The 25387-nt window shown below is 43.9% G+C and overlaps 1 protein-coding gene across 1 annotated transcript in view; it reads left to right on the top strand.

The window, feature by feature from the left end:
• The first annotated feature begins 137 nt into the window (after nt 1-137).
• ptn (pleiotrophin) overlaps nt 138-25387 on the top strand; it is a 39303-nt gene continuing 14053 nt past the window's right edge. Inside the window, exons 1-4 of the mRNA XM_054753402.1 lie at nt 138-335; nt 17834-17928; nt 19439-19612; nt 21580-21741. Coding sequence (XP_054609377.1) covers nt 17835-17928; nt 19439-19612; nt 21580-21741 — 430 coding nt within the window. The 5' untranslated portion in view covers nt 138-335; nt 17834. The remainder of the gene's footprint in view (nt 336-17833; nt 17929-19438; nt 19613-21579; nt 21742-25387) is intronic.

Raw genomic sequence — 25387 nt, 5'->3', positions numbered from 1 at the left:
CGTGGCCCAAACTCAGCGTCTTAAATGTGTTTACTTCCTTGGTGTGGGGGCAGGCGGGGGTGCGGGGTGGGGGGGTGGGGTGGCGCGGATGGTCTCGCCCCCCCATCTCCCATCTCCTGGCGGGGTGTCCCTGGAGTGACCTTGGGGGTAATGAGTTCCTGATCACGAGTCCCCCCGGCCCCCCCACTACACACACACACACACACACACACACACACACACAGTCAGTCCACAAAGAGCCAGAAGGAGTAGTGGTGGTGGAGGTTCTCCATGAAAAGAGCTTAGAGGAAGTTTTCTCCCAGCGCTGACACACAACGAGCAGACCTCCGGATAAAGTAAGTGCAACTTTGTTTTGCTAACGTTAGCGGAGGAGACAGACGGGCGACTTGGGGCGGCGTGCTTGTCTTCGGTGGGACGGCGTTGGAGGAAGTTTGGGATGAAAGTCTGTCAAAGTTGCTTTGTTGTTTTCTTTGGTGAAGAAGGAAGAACAATCGTCGGTGTTTGGACTTGTGACCTGCGGTTGTTGCTTGGGAATTTGGGCTAAAGTGGCGTGCGAGTGGGTGCGTGCCTGTTTTTCCCAGGATGCTGGGATTTGGGTCAGGCCTGAGTGGAATGACAATCCCGCAGCGGGCGCTATTGTGTCCGTCTGGTCCAGGGGACCTTCTCGCTGGCTGGCGTTGCCATGGTTTCCCTCATCAAGCCGAGGTCACGCCAAACACTCTTCCTCCGTCTTATGTGCATTCCTGCTGGAGACAAAAACACCCCCCCAACCCCCTTAACCCCCCTTTTATCCTGCTCCCTTGCTCAAAATGAGGTGTCTTTCCTTCCCCATGAAAGACTTTGCATGGACGAGTTTTCCTTTGTTCAGGAAAATCCCCAAATATCACGTGGAGGTTCCTGGCGCCATGTCTCGCACCTTCTCCGACTTGTTCCTGTTCCTACTCAGTCTTTTAGAAGAACGTTCTTGAAAACAGCAGCTTCTTTCTAGACACCTTTCTGTCACACCTGTCTTCCACCGCTGGACCACTGGCGCTGAAGCCACGCCGCCTCTTCCTGTTCAGGCCTTTATGGCCGAATTGTTTATTTTCAATGCGTTTTGAGGAGTTTCCTGCCTTTTGTGGACACCTTTTTCCTCACCCCTGTGTCCCCTGGTCCTCAATTTATGCCGTTCCTCCTCCTGTTCAGACCTTTATGACTTATTAGTGTGAAAACGAGTAAAAGGGAAGATTATTTCCAGTGCGGGTTAGCCTGTGTGACCTCCAGCAGGGGCCAAACTCGTAAAAGAACAAAAAAGGAGCAGGACCTTTTCCTTGCCAGTGTGACCACATTGGAGGCCTTTTGGGAGACCTTTTTGGAATCTCCAAAACCACGTGATGGCACCTATAGAGCACAAAGACCTCTTCCTGCGCCTGTGTCTTCACAAATGCTTTCTCCATGGAGGAGCTGCAGCAATAAGGCCACTCTGGGGCCGGCGGGGGGAGCAATGTGAATGGGTCTATATAAGTGACAGGAGAGGTGGGGGTCTTATGAGGATGCTCACAGTGAGTGGCTGGTGCATTCTTTGTGGTGGGGGACACACTGACACCCCCACACCCCCCCTCTACAAACACACACACTCACAAGCAGCCCTCTTCACATGTGAGATGAACAGAATGAACCTCCATGGGGAGCAGAGGGCCTCCAAAGAAGTGGGTGGGAGGAATAGAAAGCAGGAGAATGAAGGAGGGAGTGGGGCCTCTGTCCTCGTAAATGTGCAAAGAAATTCCTGAAGATCCAGAAAGGATCTCTTCATGTTTGAGGCTGAGGTGTGCCACCGCTAGCTAATGACATCTTCCACCAAGACCAAATTGTTTACATAAAGTCAAGTGGGATGCCATATTAGTGGTTGTTAGCTAGTTAGCATGCTACTTCCTGGTTCATGGAGGCTACTGTAGTGACTCAAACCGCAAAGTTTCGCTTCTGGTTGAGTTTTTTCCTTGTTTTCTGTCACCAAAGTGGGTAGTAGAAGTGGTGGAATGCCATATTGGTGTTTGTTAGCTAGTTAGCGTGCTATTTCCTGGATTGTGGCAAATGCTGTAGTGACTCAAAACCAAGAAAGGTGCAACAAAAATCCGCAATCCTCACACCGAGGCACGGTTCTGTTAGATTTTTCTTCCTTAGAGGCATTTTGTCCTTGTTTCCGTTGCCAAAGTGGGTAGAAGAAGTGATGGAATGCCAGATTTGTGTGTTTTAGCTAGTTAGCATGCTACTTGGGTCATGGAGGATGTTTTCGTGACTCAAAGGGCAAAGCATGGAAATAAAGTCCTGCATTTGCACAAAGTTTCTATTTTAGGGACTTTTTTGAAGTGCATGGTTGTCTTTGCCGTGTGTGCAACGTGCTCCTTGACCTGCGTCATGACCCCTCCCGGGCATACGTTCAAAAGCGGGAGGGAAAATGTGTGTAATCCATAATCCAGCCTCTCAATCAATGCAATCTCATTTTACTGGCAGCCTTTGTGGATTGTGATTGATAGGTATGAATGGGAGTGTTTGTCTATATGTGCCCTGCCATTGGCTGGACACCAGGCCAGGGTGTACCCCGCCTGTCGCCCCAAGCCAGGATGGATATATTTATATTATTCATGAGACAGTATTTTTTCATTCTTCTTTTATTCTTTTTTAAATTCATTTTTGTATTCTTTTTATTCTTAGGAATGTATGGTGTTTTTGTATATTTTTAGAATATATCAGCTCCAATAGCTGCTCTATAATATGAATCATAATAACACGAAAGACCACTTGAGCTCACCACAGCATGTTCATGTTTTTGTAAAATTTGCTTACGATGTTGCGATGTCATTTTTCATGAATGTATACAAATGTGTATTTGTGAAACATACGGTCTATACAGTAAGTACTATATTTTGGAGCCATGATATTCAGTAGGAACACATGAGAATATGATTTTTGCTATCCTTCGTATGCGCTAGGTTAGGAAAGGGTCGTGGGGGCCTGCATTGACGTCCATCCCACGACGGCGCGAACACGGCCGCCCGTTTTTATTGCGGAATAAACGAGGCGGCGTGGACGGATGCAACGCTTTTGGATTCCCATCAGCATCGGACTGACGTCAGAAGACCGCCGGTGCTGCTCGGTTTCCCTCACACGTAGAACGCTCTCGTGCACCAAACACACACGCTGCTCTTTCCCTGGTGGGAGGAGGTGCTCCACTGCAGATAGAGAGGGTCTTCTACCTCCTCCTCCCATGACGATATCAGCGTCCCTGACAGATCAGACACGTCCAATCCTCACCCGCCTGCTGCCTCCATTCCCGCTAAATAAACCAACGGCACCGTCTGGAAATAGGACTGTCACCGGGTCGCCGCTCTGTAGTGGATTGAACCTGTGGCGAGCTGGCGGTGATACATGGAAGGTCGCCACGCTGACGCTCTCATTGCAGGCTGGCGGTAAACAAACATAAAAAAGGAGAGAGAGCTTCTGGGAGAAGTTGTTGTTTTTCTTCCCATTTTGCAGGGAAATGAAAGTGGACGTGTAATTATGTACTTCCACCCTGCAGGAGACACCTGCGCTTCGCCATGTGGCGCCTTTGCATGACAGCTTTTACCACTAAAACAACATTCAGGCCTTCTTTTTGCAGCACTACATTCATCCTTGGAATAGTAAATAGTGGGCCTGTCACCATAACACATTTTGCTGCTTGATAATTGTGCTGCAAATGATCGTCCATAATCGATCTCATCAAAAACAATTTTTGAGCCCATTTTGTCATGAAACACATAAAATGTATGCCATGTGGTTGCATTTCTGACACGGTCTGTGAGCACGCACCTTTTTCTTTATATTTTGTATATATTTAATAAGTGTTGGCTGTCGGGACGAAGGCTCTGCCGCACCTCCAGCTGTAGTGTTTTTTCCCTGTGGGGAAAACTAAAAAGGATGTTTGTGTGCCAGGCGTGCATACCGTGTTCATGGCCGTGTTCCCCTCCTTGCTCGTCACCACTTTCCAACAAATGCGACACGTTGGTTTGTCAGTGTTCATGCGCTCACCTCGTTCATTCTGTTTAGAACCCAAATATTCCCACGCCGGTGCTGTTGTGTTCGCCTTAGAAACCATCGCTTCCGTGCCTTCACTACCCAGGAAGTAGAAATGATGGATTGTCTGTTTTACACAAGATGTCCAAACTGCTTTTAAAAATGTTTTGTTGGCCCGCAGCACATTCTAAAAATAAAATATATTAATTTTTTTATCCTGCAAAATCAACATTTTATGAGAATAAAGTCAAAATATTAACTATGAGAAGAAAATGTATTAGAATAAAGTTGAAACAGGCGTAAACCATAAAAAAACCCAGCAGAATAAAGTCCAAATATTACAAGAAAAATGCCGTATTCCAACAAGAAAAAGAGTCACAATTTTACGGGAATACATTTATGAAATATAATCTCATTTTAGTAGCACAGAGTTGAAATATTCAAGAAAATAGATTACATTAGTTTGGAGAATAAAGTCTAAATATTATGGGAATGAAGTCATAATTTACAAAAATAAAGTTGAAATAGTTGGAAAATGACAAAAATAATCAACAACCACAGCAGAAACGTGAGAGCCAGCAGTAATTTGAAAGTTCCATTCCATTCCATTCCATTTTCCTCCGCTTATCCGGGTCCGGGTCGCAGGGGCAGCAGTCTCAGTAGGGAAGCCCAGACTTCCCGGTCCCCGACCACCTCCTCCAGCTCCACCGGGAGGACACCGAGGCGTTCCCAGGCCAGCTGTGAGACATAATCCCTCCAGCGTGTCCTAGGTCTTCCCCGGGGCCTTCTCCCGGCTGGGCATGCCCGAAACACCTCACCAGGGAGGCGTCCGGGAGGCATCCGGACTAGATGCCCGAGCCACCTCAGCTGGCTCCTCTCGATGTGAAGGAGCAGCGGCTCTACTCTGAGCTCCTCTCGGATAACCGAGCTCCTCACCCTGTCTCTTAGGGTGAGTCCAGCTACCCTACGAAGAAAACTCATTTCAGCCGCTTGTATCCGCGATCTCGTTCTTTCGGTCATGACCCAAAGCTCATGACCATAGGTGAGGGTGGGAACATAGATCGATCGGTAAATTGAGAGCTTTGCCTTCCGGCTCAGCTCTCTCTTCACCACGACGGTCCGGTACAGCGACCGCATTACTGCAGACGCTGCGCCGATCCGCCTATCGACCTCATGCTCCAACCTTCCCTCACTCGTGAACAAGACCCCGAGATACTTGAACTCCTCCACCTGGGGCAGGACCTCATTCCCAACCCGGAGGGAGCAATCCACCCTTTTCCGACTGAGAACCATGGCCTCGGATTTGGAGGTGCTGAGTCTCATCCCAGAAGCTTCACACTCAGATGCAAACCGTCCCAGTAAACGCTGCAGGTCACAGCCCGATGAGGCCATCAGGACCACATCGTCTGCAAATAGCAGAGATGAGATCCTAGTGCCCCCGAACTGGACTCCCTTGACACCTGTGCCTAGAAATTCTGTCCCTGAAAATTATGAACAAAATCGGTGACAAAGGGCAGCCTTGGCGGAGGCCAACGTTCACCGGAAACAGGCTTGACTTACTACTGGCAATGCGAACCAGGCTCCTGCTCCGGTTGTACAAGGACTGAATGGCACGTAGTAGCGCGCCACCAATCCCATACTCCCGGAGCACCCCCCACGGGACACCGCGAGGGACACGGTCGAATGCCTTTTCCAGGTCCACAAAGCACATGTAGACCGGTTGGGCAAACTCCCAAGTACCCTCCAGGACCCTTGCAAGGGTGTAGAGCTGGTCCAGTGTTCCGCGACCAGGACGAAAACCACATTGCACCTCCTGTAGCCGAGGTTCGATTAACGGTCGTACCCTTCTCTCCAGCACCCTGGAATAGACTTTCCCAGGGAGGCTGAGGAGTGTGATCCCCCTATAGTTGGAACACACTCTCCGGTCACCCTTCTTGAAAAGGGGGACCACCACCCCAGTCTGCCAATCCAGAGGTACTGTTCCCGACTTCCACGCAATGTTGAAGAGACGTGTCAGCCAAGACAGTCCCGCAACATCCAAAGCCTTGAGGAATTCAGGGCGAAACTCGTCCACCCCCGGAGCTTTGCCACTGGGGAGCATTTTGACTACCCCAGATACCTCAGCCACGGTGATGGAACTGTCCGCGTTCGTATTCTCAGTCTCTCCTTCCTCTATGGAAGGTATGTCAGTGGGATTGAGAAGGGCCTCAAAGTATTCCTTCCACCGCCCAACTATATCCTCAGTCGAGGTCAGCAGGCTCCCATCCCCACTGTAAACAGTGTGGACCGGGCACTGCTTCCCCTTTCTGAGGCGCCGGACGGTTTGCCAGAACCTCTTCGAGGCCGACCGAAAGTCGTGTTCCATGGCCTCACCGAACTCCTCCCACACCCGAGTTTTTGCCTCGACCACTGCCGAAGCCGCGTGCCGCTTGGCCTGCCGGTACCCGTCAGCTGCTTCAGGAGTCCCACAAGCCATCCATGCTCGATAGGACTCCTTCTTCAGCTTGACGGCAGCCCTGACCTCTGGTGTCCACCATCGGGTTCGGGGCTTGCCGCCACGACTGGCACCGACCACCTTGCGGCCGCAGCTCCGATCGGCTGCCTCAGCAATGGAGGCACAAAATAGAGCCCATTCGGACTCGATATCCTCGTCCTCCCCCGGGATGCAGGAGAAGCTCTGCCGGAGGTGAGAGCTGAAGACTCGACGAACAGGAGACTCTGCCAAACGTTCCCAGCACACCCTCACTACACGTTTGGGTCTCCCGGGTCTGTCCGGCATCCTCCCCCGCCATCTAATCCAACTCACCACCAGGTGGTGATCAGTTGACAGCTCAGCCCCTCTCTTTACCCGTGTGTCCAAAACATGCGGACGCAGGTCTGATGATACGACTACAAAGTCGATCATAGACCTGCGGCCTAGGGTGTCCTGGTGCCATGTGCACTTATGGACATCCTTATGCTGGAACATGGTGTTTGTGATGGACAAACTGTGGTTCGCACAGAAGTCCAACAACATCACACCGCACGGGTTCAGATCGGGGAGGCCGTTCCTCCCAATCACGCCCCTCCAGGTCACACTGTCATTGCCCACATGGGCGTTGAAGTCTCCCAGCAAAACGACAGAGTCACCAGTTGGGGTGCTCTCCAGCACCCCTCTGATGGACTCCAGGAAGGCTGGGTACTCTGAACTGCCGTTTGGCGCGTACGCACAAACGACAGTCAGGACCCTTTCCCCAACCCGAAGGCGTAGGGAAATGACCCTCTCGTTTACCGGGGATGACTCCAACACAGAGGCACCGAGCCGGGGGGCTATTAATAAGCCCACACCAGCTCACCGCCTCTCCCCTGCAGCAACTCCAGAGTAGAACAAGGTCCAGCCCCTCTCGAGGAGTTTGGATCCAGAACCCAAACTGTGGGTCGAGGTGAGTCTGACTATATCTAGTCGGAATGTCTCAACCTCTCTCACAAGTTCGGGCTTCTTCCCCGCCAGAGAAGTGACCCAAGTGTCCCAAGAGCCAGATTTGGCCGCCGAAGACCAGGTCGCCTAGGTGCCCGCCCTCGACCGCCACCCAAAACGCAATGCACCGGACCCTTATGCTTGCCCCCGCAGGTGGTGGGTCTACGGGGGGGAGATCCCGTGTGGCTTCTTCGGGCTGAGCCCGGCCGGGTCCCACGGGTGAAAGCCCGACCACCAGACGCTCGCCTGCGAGCCCCTCCCCCAGGCCTGGCTCCAGGGTGAGGCCCCGGTATCCCACTTCCGGGCGAGGTGCGGTCTCTCCTCGTGTGTTTATTCATAGGGGTCTTCTGAATCACTCTTGGTCTCGCCCGTCACCCAGGACCTGTTTGCCTTGGGAGACCCTACCAGGGGCATATAGCCCCAGACAACATAGCTCATAGGATCACTTGGGCACACAAACCCCTCCACCACGGTAAGGTGGTGATTCACGGAGGGGTAAAGTATGAAGTGGAAATATTAAGAGACCAAGGTTGTATTTTAACAAGAAAAAAGTGGCGGCGCATTTCATGCAACTACAGCAGCATGCAACGCAAAATGTCTTCCCTGGAAAGTCAATGTTTGTGTCCTAGTGAGCTCAGTGGAAGTTACGACAGGCCGTTAACGACACAGGCAAGTGAAAAAAGAAGCGCTTGATGTGCTCACCTGCACATCAGGGATAACTTCACCTCATTGGAGCCTTTTTTGTATTTTTTTTGCACTCCTCTGACTGAGCATGCATCAAACATCGAACTCAATTCATGGATTTCATTGAAGAAAGGAGCAAGTTGAAGTATACCAATGTCATACTTAGCAGTCTTCTCATATGGGGCCACAGGGACTGAAACAAGGGAGATTTGTGCTTGTTTTGGGGGGTTTAGGGACCCTCAAAAGGGTGGAAGAGGTCAACTTGACATGAGATTGTTTAACAGCTGTTCCTTCCTAACATGTTTTGCTGAACTCCTTCAGTGTGAAGAGCAGCCGTTGAGGCTAGCAACGTACTTTGGGTTTTTTCCCTTAAAGTCGACAAACATGAAATCTGAAATGTGACAAGAGGAGTTTTCTACCTGCACTAAAAATACATTCCTCCAAAAGAGCAAGATGTGAAAGTCTTGCAGCAGAGATGGTGTTTTTATTGCGTATTGATTCCGTGTGAGTGCAGGCAAGTCAAATCGGTCTTGTTGTCTTTGGAGTACAACTCTGACACCTTGCTTGATATTTCATGGCCACCTCGCCTCCGTCCATCCTGATGGGCGTCCTCCAGCGTCCGTGGTAAGCCTTTGTTCTTTTCCACGTTTTCATGTCTGACCAACCGCTGCCACAGGCCGCCGCCGGCAAAGAGGGGAGGAGTGCGGCTCGAGCACAGCCCCAAAAACGCTTGTGTTTGATCTATTTGAAGAATTTAAGCGCTGCTATTCAAAGCCGGTCCGACAGAGAGGAGGTTCACAGAGAGGTGGTCTCATTTATGCGCCGCAGCATGCTCTAAAAACCAGCATGAACATGTTCGCGTGAAGCCTAACGCTGCTGCTAAACAAACGACGAAAAGTAACAATGGAGCCTAACGCTGCCGCTAAACAATCGACGAAAAGTAATAATGGAGGCTAACGCTGCTGCTAAAGAAAACAAAAAAACTTAATAATGGAGGCTAATGCTGCTGCTCGACAAAGAATAAAAAGTAAAAAGGGAGGATAATGCTGCTGCTAAAGAAAGGACAGAGCGATGAGCTTATGATCTCTGTATGACGGCTCCTTGCGAGAAGGAGTCATGTGTCCATGGAGGTCAGAGGGCGTGCGCGCATCACCAAGCAAGAGAGGAAGAGCACGAGGGATCAATGCGACAACAAAGACGCATGGTGAACGCTAACCGCACACGCCATCAGCCTTTTCTTTCACGGCAAAATAAGACACAGCTTTTACTCATTATCACCATGGAAGGCTGATGAGATGAGGATCATGATGAGGATGGATGATGAGGTGGCAGCGACGTCACTGGCGCCCTCTGCGGCCATCTCAAGCATTACACCCCGCACTGCTACTGTGGCAAAACAGTAAAAGGCAGAAAAGTGGATCACATTTTAAAATATCATTCTTACATTCAATTTAAAAATGTGATCGTAAATTTACAAGAAAAAAGTTGTAAATGTATGAGAATAAAAGTTGTAAATGTAGGAGGATAAAGAGGTCATGTGAGGGAGGAGATCCCCCAGGACACTATGGACACCATCCGTAGTCTCATTAGGAGCATGCCCCCACATTGTCAGGCATGCGTACAAGCACGTGGGGGCCACACAAACTACTGAGAATCATTTTGAGTTGCTACAATGACATTTTAGCTAAATGGACCAGTGTGCTGCATCATTTTTTCACTTTCGTTTTTGGGGTGTCTTTGATTTCCCCCCTCTATAGGGTGATCATTTTCATTTCTATCAAATGATGTGGCATCATTTTGTTACTAATACATCACCCACTTATTATCAGGAAACATATTCAACATCATTTTTCCCCCAGTTTAGATCTGATGTGTTTTCCAAGTGTTCCTCTCATTTTTTTTGAGCAGTGTATGTATGTGTGTATGTGTGTATGTGTATATATATATATATATATATATATATATATATATATATATATATGTATGGCCCTACCGTGGCCCTACACTGGAGCCCAGACACGGTGTTGCCATTTGCGTCTCCTTTAAATGATCAGGAACACAACATCCTCCACCGCGTCCACTGGTCACGTGATGAATGCACGCGTCATTTAGCATGTCCACACACGTCTGCGCACATTCTATGGGCCCTGTCCACGCACGTATGGATAGCAAGTATATCCAAAAATATATCAAATAGAAGAACAAATTGTTTCTGCTTTTTTGCCTTCAAAATATAGTCCTAATGAAATAATTCAATATTTTTTGCCTTAAAAATAGGCTGTAATGTAAGAAATATACAAAAATATTATTCAATAACACTTTTTATGAAAGTATGTACAAAAAATACTACTAATCAGTTTTTTTTACAGTACTTTAAAATATTCCAATCTTTGAAAATATTAAAAAAAATACAAACACAATAATAAAATAACATTTTCTATGGTTTTGCCTTCAAAATATAGTAGAAAATACTGTACATAAAAAACATGGAATCATAAAAATGAATATAAAAAGTATAATTGAATAACATTTGCTATGTTTTAGCCTTGGAAATATAATGTTGTTAGCATTATAGCTGTGATGTTAGCTGTCTTCAGTGTTAGCATGACAGCTGCAATGCTATATAATTTCACTGTTAGCATTATATCCACGATGTTAGCTGCTTCACTATTGGCATTGCTGCTGTAATGTTAGCTAGTTTTACTGTTAGCATAATAGCTGCGATGTTAGCATTATAGAGTATATACTGTAGCGTCGTATCCAGTGTTGCATTGTGCTGCAGGCGTTTCACAATCCTTTCTTCTTGTGCCAGCTTGGGGCCCCGTGTGGGCGGCTGTGAAAGAAAAGGGGGCACCGGGCCGAGTGGACGCCTGTACTGGGGCGGGGAACGGCGGGAAGCGGTGGCTCATGCACACATTCAAGCGTGAACAAGCGAGGTGCAGCCTGTCTTCATATTATTATCATATTCCCATCGTGCTCAGCGTCGTCTTCCGGACCCCCGGGTGTCCCGGCAGGGACCGCCTGGCTGCAGCGACCTTTGCCAAACACAAAATGTGGCATTTGCCTTCAGTTCCTTCCTTCATTCTGGCAACAGGAGGGATTCACCCGTCCCATCTTTCCTGTCCATCGTGTCCTCATCCTGTCTTCTCATCTGCTCTGAGGAAAACCTAAAGCTCCCATAAATCCCTCAATGAGGCGGCTGCTAGGAGACCGTCCTCTCTTTGCTGCCTTTTGTTCAAGGACGCCATGTTGTCTCCTGTTGGGACACGTTGGAACATCGTTTTCATATTTTATTGCTCGTGGCTGACAAAAAGTGTGTCAATCAACACCCTCTTCTTCTGTGTGTGTGTGTGTGTGCGCGAGTGTGTGTGCGTGTGTGGGGCCATTGATCGGTGGTCCACTATCGACTCTGGGCCCCCCTTAGCCAGCCGGCCCATCGTGTGTGAAGCCACAGCCGCGTGCGGATCAATAATGCAAATGGGAGGTTTTCAGGAGGCCCACTGGACACAATATTAGGTACACCTGAGTCGTACACTTCAAGACACACCAGTGGACGAACGACGCCCAAAGTCCAGTCCTAGACGAGTGATTGGAGCATGTCTTCAATGCCCTTGTGGGAAGTTCTGGACAGTTTGGATGCTCATCCAAAAATGAGGAAGGAGGAACAAAACACACGTTAGCGTTCTCCTCGGAGGTCTTTTTAGCTTGTTAATATCGTTTGTCTCTTCACGAGCGCCCTGCAAAACATACGTGCACTTCACGTGCACGCTGCAAAACATGCTAAAAGACTCTCGTGTGACGTCAGAGTCCAAGAAATCCATCGTCTATTATTTGTTTCCAAAACGGACATGCAGTACATCTACAGTTCTTAACAGTACCATACAAGACAAGGTGTGTATTTCTTTATGTTTGAATTTATATTTTATATATTATTTACTTGTTTTTTAAAATATATTTTACATTTTTTTAACCTTTTTCATATAATTGTATTTCATTTATTCAAATGTATTTCATTTTAACCAATGATGTATTATTGTACGTATATTTTATTTATTTAAACATTTTTTTAATGAGCTAATTTAAAACGTTATAATCATTATTTAATAAAAAAATATTTTTATTTATTTTTCTATATTTATAATTATTTTATTATATGTTCATGTATTTTATTTTTAAATATATGTATATTTTTAAATTTATATTTTGTATATTATTTACTTACTTAAGAAAACATTTTGTATTTTTTTACTCTTTTATTTCTATAATTGTATTTCATTCATTAAAATATAATATTTTATATCATATAATATATTTATAATTGTATGAATTAACATTTTATTTTAGGTAATGATGTATCTATTATTTATGATTTACTATGATTTATTTGGTAAACGATATTTATGTAAAACAATTAAATTAGCTAATTTTAAAAGTTTGATTCATTATTTTTATATTATGTATTTTATTTTATTTATAGTTATTTGTCTGTATTTATGATTATTTTAATATGTACATTTATACATTATATACACTATATACATTAAATACATTTTATATTTAATATTTTTATATTTTCATTTATATTTTAGATGTTGTATACTTACTTTTCTACGTTTTTATTTATAGAATTGTATTTCATTTATTCAAATTTATTTAATTTGACCTAATAATGTATGTATTATATATGATTTATTTTATACATTTTATTTATTTAAAAATTTGTTTAATTAGCTAAGTTAAAAAGTAATATTCATTTTTTTCAAAAAATGTCTTTTTATTTTGTTTTTTGCTCCTTGCGATTGCTCCTCGCAAGGTTTGAATGACGACCCGACGAACTTCATAACGGAATTCAAATACTTCAAATGATCCAAAAGTCAAAACCCGTCCACACGCTCACGTTGGTGTGCGTCATCAAGGCGCGTCATTCAATCATGCGATCGCTCCTCTCACAAGTTCTTAACGAGCCGCCAATCACAACGACTCCACATAAGACTGGAAATAATCCACAAGCGCAACATAGTCAACAAGTTACACAATTAGTTTTAGTTTTTATTAATATTTAATTATCAAAATATATTTAATTTGATTTAATTTGTGATTATTATTTCATATTTATTATATATATATATATATATATATATATATATATATATATATATATATATATATACATATATATATATATATTAGTTTTGTTAATACCAAGAAATTCAATAATGTAAAATGATTGAAATGAAATATAATAAATGATCATACAGTACATGTAATTCTATAATAATGTATATATGGTTATAATACTTGTAAATGAGTGAAATGATGATGTTTTTTTCAGATATCAGATTATCAGAGGAACTTGAAATAAGACTGGTATTAGTCCATAAAGTGACAGAAGCAAACAAACGTCAGCGGGGCGTCCAAAGTACGGCGTGGGGACCCTTTGCGGCCCCGCGGCGCATTGCAGGAAGAAAGCAAAAGAGCAAAAGTGTGAGAAATAAAGCAAAAAGGCACAACGGAAAGAGAAAAAACTGACATGTTGATCCGAGGGACTCATAACAACAATAATACAGAACTTTGTAGCGCCTCACATCGCTGAGGACAAAGACGTCCTGGACATTGTCCTCTCCAGGAGGACACTCATCATGAAGTCCTTGCCCGACGTCCCCAGAGCGACCCGCGACGAGGCCTTCTCATTTGGAAGAAGCTTTCATGTCCTTTTTGCTGCGTGCAAAGTCACCAAGACGTCCTCCCCTTTGGAAAAAAAAGGGCGTTTAATCATCAAATGACAAGTTGAACGTCTCATTACGGCCTTCAAGCCAGACGCAGATCAGGCGTCAGCTCACGTTCAAAGTGTCCAAGTTAGACGCAAGTTCATCAGCGCTCGGGCTCCACTTAGCGTGAATTCAAAGTGACAGCGCCATCTTCTTTCCCCTCCAGCGTGGCAGCGCGCGTTCCTCGAAACTTGTGTTGTCGGCACGCAGGAGCACAGGAGCGCCTCGTCGCTACTCTGTGCCTTTGCAGCCCCCACTTTCCCATCCCGCCCGAGTGTGGTGGAGATGCTCGCATCAGTCCCGGCGTGAGCCCTCATTCTCCTGCAGGAACCACTTTCTTCTTGGAAGTCATTATTTCTTCAGAATATGTCATTCATATTCATATATTGTCTTTCTTTACTTGAGATATGATTATCTTTTCTTTGGAATGGCCACATACTGTATGTCCTTGCATGGGTGATTTATTATTATTAGTTTGGTGTTCCAATCTTACTATTATTATTATATCAATATTTTAGTTGATTTCAATTTCATTTTAATGGAATTAAAATTCAACGCCATTAATTGTTATTGTAAATATGAGCAATTTTGTCACATGGTTGATTTAAACATTAAAATGTGTTATTATTATTATTATTGTTATTATTGGCGTTAAAAAAGATGTATGCTTGTATGATTATTATTATTATTATTAGTAGTAGTAATATTATCGATCTGTTTATTTATTCTCGATAATTCAGTCCATTTATGCATTGCTTATTATTTATTTTGTAAATGATTATGTTTGATTAGTATTACTATTATTATTGTTGTTGGTTCTTCAAAACTGGAAATGGATGATTGTTCTTAGAAGTAAAATGCCTTAGTTTTGTGAGTATTAATATCATTAATTATATTACTTCTTTTTTTCTTGGGAGATTTTTGTAAAGATACGTTCAACACTTTTCCAATTCTGTCAAACTTTTGTCAATTCTGTTACTAGTAGTAGTAGTGGTAGTAGTAGTAGTGGTAGTAGTAGTAGTAGTGGTAGTACTAGTAGTAGTAGTAGTAGTGGTAGTAGTAGTAGTAGTGGTAGTACTAGTAGTAGTAGTAGTAGTGGTAGTAGTAGTAGTAGTGGTAGTACTAGTAGTAGTAGTAGTAGTGGTAGTAGTATTAGTAGCGGTAGTACTAGTAGTAGTAGTAGTAGTGGTAGTAGTAGTAGTAGTGATAGTATTAGTAGCGGTAGTACTAGTAGTAGTAGTAGTAGTGGTAGTAGTATTAGTAGCGGTAGTACTAGTAGTAGTAGTAGTAGTGGTAGTAGTAGTAGTAGTGATAGTATTAGTAGTGGTAGTAGTAGTAGTAGTAGTAGTGGTAGTAGTAGTAGTAGTGATAGGATTAGTAGCGGTAGTACTAGTAGTAGTAGTAGTAGTGGTAGTAGTAGTAGTAGTGATAGTATTAGTAGTGGTAGTAGTAGTAGTAGTAGTAGTGGTAGTAGTAGTAGTAGTGATAGGATTAGTAGCGGTAGTAGTAGTAGTAGTAGTAGTAGTAGTGGTAGTAGTAGTAGTAGTAGTAGTACTAGTAGTGGTAGTAGTAGTAGTAGTGATAGGATTAGTAGCGGTAGTAGTAGTAGTAGTAGTAGTGGTAGTAGTAGTAGTAGTGATAGTAGTAGTCGTAGTGGTAGTAGTAGTAGTAGTACTAGTAGTGGTAGTAGTAGTAGTAGTGATAGTAGTAGTAGTAGTGGTAGTACTAGTAGTAGTAGTGGTAGTAGTAGTAGTAGTACTAGTAGTGATAGTAGTAGTAGTAGTGGTAGTAGTAGTAGTAGTGGTAGTACTAGTAGTAGTAGTAGTAGTGGTAGTAGTAGTAGTAGTGGTAGTACTAGTAGTAGTAGTAGTAGTGGTAGTGGTAGTAGTAGTAGTAGTGATAGTAGTAGTAGTAGTGGTAGTAGTAGTAGTAGTGGTAGTACTAGTAGTAGTAGTAGTAGTGGTAGTAGTATTAGTAGCGGTAGTACTAGTAGTAGTAGTAGTAGTGGTAGTAGTAGTAGTAGTGATAGTATTAGTAGTGGTAGTAGTAGTAGTAGTAGTAGTGGTAGTAGTAGTAGTAGTGATAGGATTAGTAGCGGTAGTAGTAGTAGTAGTAGTAGTGGTAGTAGTAGTAGTAGTAGTAGTACTAGTAGTAGTAGTAGTAGTGGTAGTAGTAGTAGTGGTAGTAGTAGTAGTAGTGGTAGTAGTAGTGGTAGTACTAGTAGTAGTAGTAGTAGTGGTAGTAGTAGTAGTGGTAGTAGTGGTAGTGGTAGTGGTAGTAGTAGTACTAGTAGTAGTGGTAGTAGTAGTACTAGTAGTAGTGGTAGTGGTAGTACTAGTAGTAGTAGTAGTAGTGGTAGTGGTAGTACTAGTAGTAGTGGTAGTGGTAGTACTGGTAGTAGTGGTAGTGGTAGTACTGGTAGTAGTAGTAGTAGTGGTAGTGGTAGTACTAGTAGTAGTAGTAGTAGTGGTAGTAGTAGTAGTAGTGGTAGTAGTAGTACTAGTAGTAGTGGTAGTGGTAGCACTGGTAGTAGTAGTAGTAGTGGTAGTGGTAGTACTAGTAGTAGTGGTAGTGGTAGTACTGGTAGTAGTGGTAGTGGTAGTACTGGTAGTAGTAGTAGTAGTGGTAGTGGTAGTACTAGTAGTAGTAGTAGTAGTGGTAGTAGTAGTAGTAGTGGTAGTAGTAGTACTAGTAGTAGTGGTAGTGGTAGTACTGGTAGTAGTAGTAGTAGTGGTAGTGGTAGTACTAGTAGTAGTAGTAGTAGTGGTAGTAGTAGTAGTAGTGGTAGTAGTAGTACTAGTAGTAGTGGTAGTGGTAGTACTGGTAGTAGTAGTAGTGGTAGTAGTGGTAGTAGTGGTAGTGGTAGTAGTAGTGGTAGTAGTAGTAGTACTAGTAGTAGTAGTAGTAGTGGTAGTAGTAGTGGTAGTAGTGGTAGTAGTGGTAGTGGTAGTAGTAGTGGTAGTAGTAGTGGTAGTAGTGGTAGTAGTGGTAGTGGTAGTAGTAGTGGTAGTGGTAGTACTAGTAGTAGTAGTAGTAGTGGTAGTGGTAGTAGTAGTAGTAGTAGTGGTAGTGGTAGTAGTAGTAGTAGTAGTAGTAGTAGTAGTAGTAGTGGTAGTAGTACTAGTAGTGGTAGTAGTAGTAGTAGTGATAGGATTAGTAGCGGTAGTAGTAGTAGTAGTAGTAGTGGTAGTAGTAGTAGTAGTGGTAGTGGTAGTAGTAGTAGTAGTAGTAGTAGTAGTAGTGGTAGTAGTAGTAGTAGTGGTAGTAGTAGTAGTAGTAGTAGTAGTGATAGTAGTAGTAGTGGTAGTGGTAGTAGTAGTAGTAGTAGTAGTAGTAGTAGTAGTGGTAGTAGTAGTAGTAGTAGTAGTAGTGATAGTAGTAGTAGTGGTAGTAGTATTAGTAGTAGTAGTAGTAGTAGTAGTGGTAGTAGTGGTAGTAGTAGTAGTAGTGGTAGTAGTAGTAGTAGTGGTAGTACTAGTAGTAGTAGTAGTAGTGGTAGTGGTAGTAGTAGTAGTAGTGATAGTAGTAGTAGTAGTGGTAGTAGTAGTAGTAGTGGTAGTACTAGTAGTAGTAGTAGTAGTGGTAGTAGTATTAGTAGCGGTAGTACTAGTAGTAGTAGTAGTAGTGGTAGTAGTAGTAGTAGTGATAGTATTAGTAGTGGTAGTAGTAGTAGTAGTAGTAGTGGTAGTAGTAGTAGTAGTGATAGTATTAGCAGCGGTAGTGGTAATTATTGCTGTTTTTTCCAAGCATAAAACGCATGATTTTTGAGTAATAGTTCCCCTCCCAATCCCAGGTGTGTTTTGGTGGCCTTACCAGGAATAGAATGAAAGCCGGGAGGGCGGGACGATAGCGTGGCGGTCCAATCAATAAGTTGTCATGTGATGTTTGGCAGGATGCACGTGCAGAAGCAGTGGACGCGGGCGGCCATGATGGCTGTGCTGGTGCTGACGGCCGTGGCGGCCGAGAGCGGCAAGTCTGAGAAACAAGGTAGACCAACATTTCTGATTCTTTTGTACCAAACCTGAATACTCCATCAGTATGAACAATACCCTCACTGGAGCACACCGATACACCACCAATTACACCACAGTAACAATACACCCACCATACTCAGGCTAGTGATATCAGACACTGTGGCATTCATTAGATAGATAATACAGGAATGATTTCACAATAAATGATATCAGACAATGTGGAATTAATTAGATAATAATAATCATCATCATCATTCGTTAAATAATACAAAAATGAATTAGTTTAGGATAAATGATATCAGACACTGTGGCATTTGTTAGATAATACTACATGAACTATTTCAGGACAAATGATATCAGACATGATGGCACTGATTACATTCTAATGGCTAAAATCAACATAAATGATATCAGACATCGTGGCATTCATTACATAATATAACACATGAATGGATTCAGGGTAAATGATATCAGACATCGTGGCATTCATTACATAATATAACACATGAATGGATTCAGGTAAATGATATCAGACATCGTGGCATTCATTACATAATATAACACATGAATGGATTCAGGTAAATGATATCAGACATCGTGGCATTCATTACATAATATAACACATGAATGGATTCAGGGTAAATGATATCAGACATCGTGGCATTCATTACATAATATAACACATGAATGGATTCAGGGTAAATGATATCAGACATCGTGGCATTCATTACATAATATAACACATGAATGGATTCAGGTAAATGATATCAGACATCGTGGCATTCATTACATAATATAACACATGAATGGATTCAGGGTAAATGATATCAGACATCGTGGCATTCATTACATAATATAACACATGAATAAATTCAGAATGAATGATATCAAACATCATGGCGCTGATTACATCATAATGACTAAGTTCAACATAAATGATATCAGACATCATGACATTCATTACATAATATAATACATGAATGGATTCAGGTAAATGATATCAGACATCATGGCATTCATTACATAATATAACACATGAATGGATTCAGGGTAAATGATATCAGACATCATGGCACTGATGACTGAATGAATTCATGATCCATTCAATTTCAGACACAGTGCTTCAGCGTTCTTCCGTAAGTTCCTTAGAGTGTCTGAGATGAGTGTCGGCTTTGACTTCCTCACGCAACCTCCTCCATAGTTTTAGTGCAGGTATCGATATGATACTTGTTGCATGGATGTGTTTGGCTTATTTGCTGATGTTAAAGAGCTGAATAAAAGCAGTAAAATGTCATCAGCGCTAGCTAGTAGATGCCGGGAGTGGAGTAATTGTGTGTCCTTTGAGGATTAGTGTAAAACAAACAGCCTGCAAGAAAAGGCGTGTAAGTGTAAGGATCATCCCACTCGGCAAATGAAAGCTGATTCCTATTCAGCCCAAAGCTTCATTTGCATGTTCCATTAGCATCAAAGCCGAGCGTTACGTCTGGAGGTTGACTTTCAGCCCCACTTCTGCGTCTTTGCAGGCAAGAAGGAGCGCAAGTCCGACTGCGGCGAGTGGCAGTGGAGCGTCTGCGTGGCCAACGAGGGTGACTGCGGCCTGGGCACACGCGAGGGGACGCGCACCGGCACCGACTGCAAGCAGACCATCAAGACGCAGCGCTGCAAGATCCCCTGCAACTGGAAGAAGAAGTTTGGAGGTCAGACGCACACGCCGCTCTGTATTACATAGAAAAACAGCATCTGGTGTTAGCATGATGCTACCAAAGAAGAAGTTTGGAGGTTGGCTGGGACGCTGCTCCGTATGAAACAAAAAGAATAGAAAACATTTTCTTTGCGCATGATGCTACCACTCTGTCTGCCTTTGGGATCCTGTTTTGCTCCAGTGACCACCAAACCCCCATTTCCTCCCACACTGCTGTCAACCCCCCCCTCGAAGTGACCCAGACGTTTCCAGTCTGACCTCACACATCTTCAACACATGTTCTTCCTCACCAAAACAACATCTCCCAACAGGCTGCATATCTGCTCCATCCGAGACTTTGGAAAAAGTAGTTCTTTTACTTCCAAGTGGCATGAAAGAAGCAAGCTGACCCCCATACTGACTTTAAAGGGGGGGCCCCCCAAGTGGCCAAAGAAGTTTCTAATATTTTGACTTAAAGAGCCCCTATTATGCAAAAAAAGCAGATCCCTACAGGCTGTTTATGAGCCCTTTTGGGAGAAACGGTCAGCTTTGGCTTCGCGACACATCTTAAAGTAAAGCGCAGCCAACTTTCGTCCACTGTCAGTCAGAGGTGGGAGATGGCAGTTTGATCAGGATGTTTTTCTTCAGCGACTATGCTAACCTAGCATGACAATGATGTTAAAATGTGAGTGCACTGTTAGCGCAGTAGCATCACATAGCGCATAGCTAGCACATGCACTTTTAAAGTCTCTAAATTCCCGCTTCAAAGCTCCATTTTGGACCAGACACTCCCAATAGGCTATTTAAAACTAGGGGTGCACGATAATTAGCGGGCCGATATGAAGGAATTATGACGTCAGACCGATAAATCCGATAACATTAAAAATAGCACCGATAACCGATCATTTAAAAATATGCTCCCATTGGGCGAAGTCCCCCGTACTGTGGGGGTGAGCAAATTGAGCACTCCTTTTTTCTCCTGCCTGTGACGTCACTTGTGAACAAACATTCACTTTCCGAGGAAGGACGTTGTAGCAAATGCTCCGCGATGAGGGCAGAAAAACCCCACGGAGCTCACAAAAAACCTCATCAGCCGCCTGAAACGCCAGCGCTGCAGCGTTTGAAAAGTGCAAAAGGTTTGCCAGAGACCTCCGTGGCATCACACCGGCCGCTCGGAGCGTGTGCCCGAATCCAGTGCACCTTGCTGGGCCACAGCAGGTGGCTCCTCCCCTTCTATACTCCGGTTCTCCTGGTAGCAGTGATGTGGTAGTAGTGATGTCATCATATTTCATTAGCACTAATCAACAGGTACTAACTTGTTCCAGTCCTTCTTACCTCCACGTGTGCACAAACTACACTTCCATCTATGTTTGAAAAAAGTAGATATAAAAAGTTGTTGGTTATCGGTATCGTATGTGTCCTAAGAAGCAGAAAGTTATCGGTATATGAAAAAAAAACAGGAAATCGTGCATCTCTATTTTAAACTGTCTAAAAAAAGACAACAATATGGGACTTTTAAGAGGGGGGGCACATGGCTTGCTGCCAGATTCCCAGGATCCTTAAGAGTTTTTAAACGCGGGACGTCCTTGCAACAAAGGCTCATCCTCCTCCCCTGATGATGGACGCCCTAGGAATGTTGATGACAAGGGGGTCTTTCATGTGTCGACCCCCCCCCCCCCAACTAACTCCCCAGATGACTCATGTGAGACAAATGTCTCCAAATGGAAGCTGTCTTCATGTCAGAGCATTTATTAGCTGCCAGGATTGCATCCAGACGTTATTGCAGCATCCTGGATGCTCCTGATTGGTCTCATCTGTTGGCGGGTGCCATCACGTACCCTCGCCGCCATCTGCTCCCGTTAGCAGACAGCTATAAGCGTCTTTTATGCCGTCCGTGAAGACAAAGCATCTGGCGGTGAAGCATTAGCGGGGCGGCTGATGAGGAGACAATAAACAAAAGCTAGAAAATGCTCTTCTCCGCAGGGGAGTGCAAGTACGACTTCCAGGCCTGGGGGGAGTGCGACCCAGCCACAGGCAAGAAGAACAGGACGGGCGTGCTGAAGAGGGCGCTCATGGACGCCACCTGCGCCCCCACTGTCACGGCCAGCAAGCCTTGTGGGAAGATTCCCAAGACTAAGATGCAAGGTCAGCGTTTTTAATTTTGCTTTTATTACCAAATAGCAAACCTGTTAGCCCTCCCGTTTTACCTGTTTTATGCCTTTCTTTCCTGATGCCCTCCCGTTTCCTGTATTTTCCCCATACAACATTTGATAATAAAGGTCAGTGTGCAGGGAAGGGTGGGTGGTTGCAGGTGGAAAGACCAGAATTACCCTTATTTTCCAGAAAATGTCCTTTATTTTCAAATGGAAGTGTTGCAGATGTGAAGATAGTGCGGTTCGATGGCATTAACGTCACTTTGTACCTGTCATATGACATCAGTCAGCGGACATTAAGATCCCCCTCCAGATTTGCCGGTGCTCCCGCGCGGCAAAGATTAAGCGGCGAACAGTCGTCTCAAACATGGAGATGCAACTTTCATCTTTCTGATAATGGATGAACCAAGTGACTCTTAAGATGTCTACACTGTAAAGAAATGATGTGTTCACTTACTCGTTATGTCGAACAAAAAGTCAATAGTTTGATGGCTCCACTATAGAAATGTGTGTTTTCTACACTTTAGTTTGTTCAAATATTATTTCCTAATGAATTGGAAAGGGTGGCCATTGCTGAAAGCTTTTGAATATGTTGCCTTGACTTCTTTTGCATCATCATTTTCCTTTCTTGTATACGGGTAATGTCTGCTAGCAAATGCTAACTGGACGTAATGCATCAAGCGTGTTTATAATGAACGCTGTGCAGCTGTGCAGCTATGCAGCTTACTATCGAGGAATTAGTAATTATGAATTATTGAATGATATCAAGTACTTTGATGACGTGTAAACTTTGAGAGTGTGAACGCGAAGTACTAATCATTAGCATTCATATAGTCGTTTCAAAGTTTACCACTTAGGTTTGATGCGCAGTCTTCCCTCGCGGTTCACCTTTCGCTGACTCGCTGTTTTGCAGATTTTTGTACAATTTTAGTGCTTTTTTTTATAGCCTATGAATGCTGTTACAGGCCGAGCCTGGCCCTTTAAGAACAATTGCATTGTGGGAAGTTGATCGAGGAAAAGGCTTCTTGAGACGTCATCTGTACTTCTGTGAAGAAGGTGTCGGACGTTTCGCTTCTCATCCGAAGAGCTTCGTAAGCGAACTAATAAGTGCTGGTAGCTTAGGCCTTAAATACAGTAAGAGTGGGCGGAATTGGTGTGCCAACACCCTCCTACTATTGGTTCCTTACACTAAGCCTGGGCGGAGTAGTGGTATAATCCTATCCTGCTATTAACACCTCCGATAAAAGGGAAGTGTCGCTCCCTGAGTTGGGTATGAACGACTCTGATACTGGCTCGTTAGCAGCTATTGTTCTGGCTCGGCCCTGGCTTCACCTCATTTGCAAGACTAAGAGCTGTGGGTTTTGGTCTCAGTAACCTGCTGAACACAGGGTCCAAATTAAACCTCAAACCACCATTCCGATTCAATGATGGGTTCTGTTGTTTGACAAAAATAGCTTCCTTTACTCCTCTTTCAAACCATCTGTTTTCTTTGGCCAAAATCTTTACCTCGCTGTCCTGAAAAGAGTGATTGGTAGCTTTAAGGTGTAGATGTACTGCTGATTGAGGACCACTATAATTGTCCCTGCGATGTTGATAAAGCCTTTTTTGGAGCATTTGCTTAGTTTCCCCAATGTAGTGCTCTTTGCATTCCTCATCTTTACAGTGGATGGAATAGACCACATTGCTCTGTTTCTGGTTTGGAGCCTTGTCTTTAGGGAAGTTGAGTGTTCTGCTGGCGGTGTCTCTCTCTCTCTCTCTTCTGTCTGCACCGTCCGTTGTTTTCTGTGTCCTGATTGGCTGTAGACTGCTGTGAATCAGTCCCCTTCATGCTATCTCCTGTTGTGGCCATCACTAGCAAACTAGCTAACTATGTGAGTTGCTTGCTAAGCGCCAACAAACAATGGAAGAAACAGAAAAGCTAACCGTGTGACTGTGAACACTGTATGGTTGCAAGTTTTCTGTCGACGAAACGTTCTGCACCCAAAATGTTGGGCGTCTGGAATGTAGATATTGCGGCTGTAGGGCGCCATTACGGAATAAATGAACCTTAGGTTCGTGGAGGACGAGGAGGAGGAGTGAAATATGACGACAGGAGCGATATGTTTTAACAAGGATACAAAAACGCTACAGCCGAACGGCGCCCGGATGAACAGGCACGGTCACAGGAGTGAACCACAGGTGAGTCACTTAATCATTTTGTGTTAAAATTCAAACAAAATTTGAACTTTAGAGTGTTTACACAAGAGAGCATTGTGATAAAATGTTCATGCCTGTCTGACAAAAGTGAAAAGTGAGGGCTTTTACAGCTTTTAAAAATATAGAATCACTGGAAACAAATATAGTTGGCTACTTTGCAGATTTCACTTATTGTGGGCCTATCCCCTGCAATAAATGAGGGAATACTGTATACAGTCGTGGAAAAAATGACTAGAGCACCCTGGTTTCTTCTCTGTTTGTTGCCTGCTACACCTAAAGCTTCATTTGTTTCATAATGATAGCATGAACCGCGATAGCATTCTACTGCCAAAAAATGGAACTTGGTTATTTTAAAAGTAGCTCGCTGGATGAAGGTTTTTTTAACCAAAAGATTAAGATGAAGAAGGAAGAAGGTAAGGATTTTGGCAATGCCACTTCACGGAGAACTTGCTGTGACGTCTGTTCCGAGGAGCGTGTGGGCGCATGTCGGCGCCAGGAGTGCTGGGATATTGACGTGAGCCGCTTCACTGGCACTTTTTTGAAATCGTGACAAGAATAACTCTTGCCTAGATCTGCGAGTGCCCTCATCCACGTCTCACACCCCTTTCCGTGTCGTGTAGCTTGGATATGCTGCAGGGCGTGCGATACGTATGGGATTTATATCCACATGCAAACAAGGCCCGGGTCACTTGTACCGTTCACACTGACATGAGGAAATCAGACACAGGTCACATATGAGCAAAGCAGCTGCAACTGAGCTGAAGTGTGAACGTCCAGCAGCCATGGTCTGTGTTGAATGCGTGCGTGCACGTCCAGCAGTCATCATATCCATTTCAAAAAATGTCATATGGATTCGACTAAAAATGTCTGAGCATGAATTATTGATGGAATCCTTGATGTAAGGATTTGGATTACTGGTTGTCCACCAGACGGCGCTACTTTTGCCCCATTCAAAGCATGCAGCAACATTTCACGGCTTTTATTGTTGGTCAAGACATTTCCTCTGTGTTGAATGAATATGTTGACTGGCTGAGTGAAGCATTTTCAAGCATAAAAATGGTTAAATGAAGGGAAATACAAATATAAGGCATTCAGAAGAGGCATTCAACAGTGTAGGATTCTACACTGGTCACAAGGTGTCAGTAAAGTAGCATTGATGCCACAATAGCCACTGCAGGAAGTTCTGTACACAAAAACGAACAACAAGAAACTATTCCAATGTCAACATTATCTGCAGTGGTGTAAAAAAGTCTTTGCCCCCTTCCTGATTTCGTATTTTTGTGCATGTTTGTCACACTTAAATGTTTGAGATCATCAAACAAATGTAAATTTTAGTCAATGACAACACAACTGAATACTTAATGCACTTTTTACATGAAACTTTTTATTATGAAGGGAGACTAAAAATCCAAAGCTACATGGCCCTGTGTGAAAAAGTGATT

This window comes from Dunckerocampus dactyliophorus, chromosome 15 (genome assembly GCF_027744805.1).
Source record: "Dunckerocampus dactyliophorus isolate RoL2022-P2 chromosome 15, RoL_Ddac_1.1, whole genome shotgun sequence".
NCBI classification, from domain to species: domain Eukaryota; kingdom Metazoa; phylum Chordata; class Actinopteri; order Syngnathiformes; family Syngnathidae; genus Dunckerocampus; species Dunckerocampus dactyliophorus.
The sequence above is the reverse complement of the archived record's forward strand: the minus strand, read 5'-3'. Positions and strand labels throughout refer to the sequence as shown.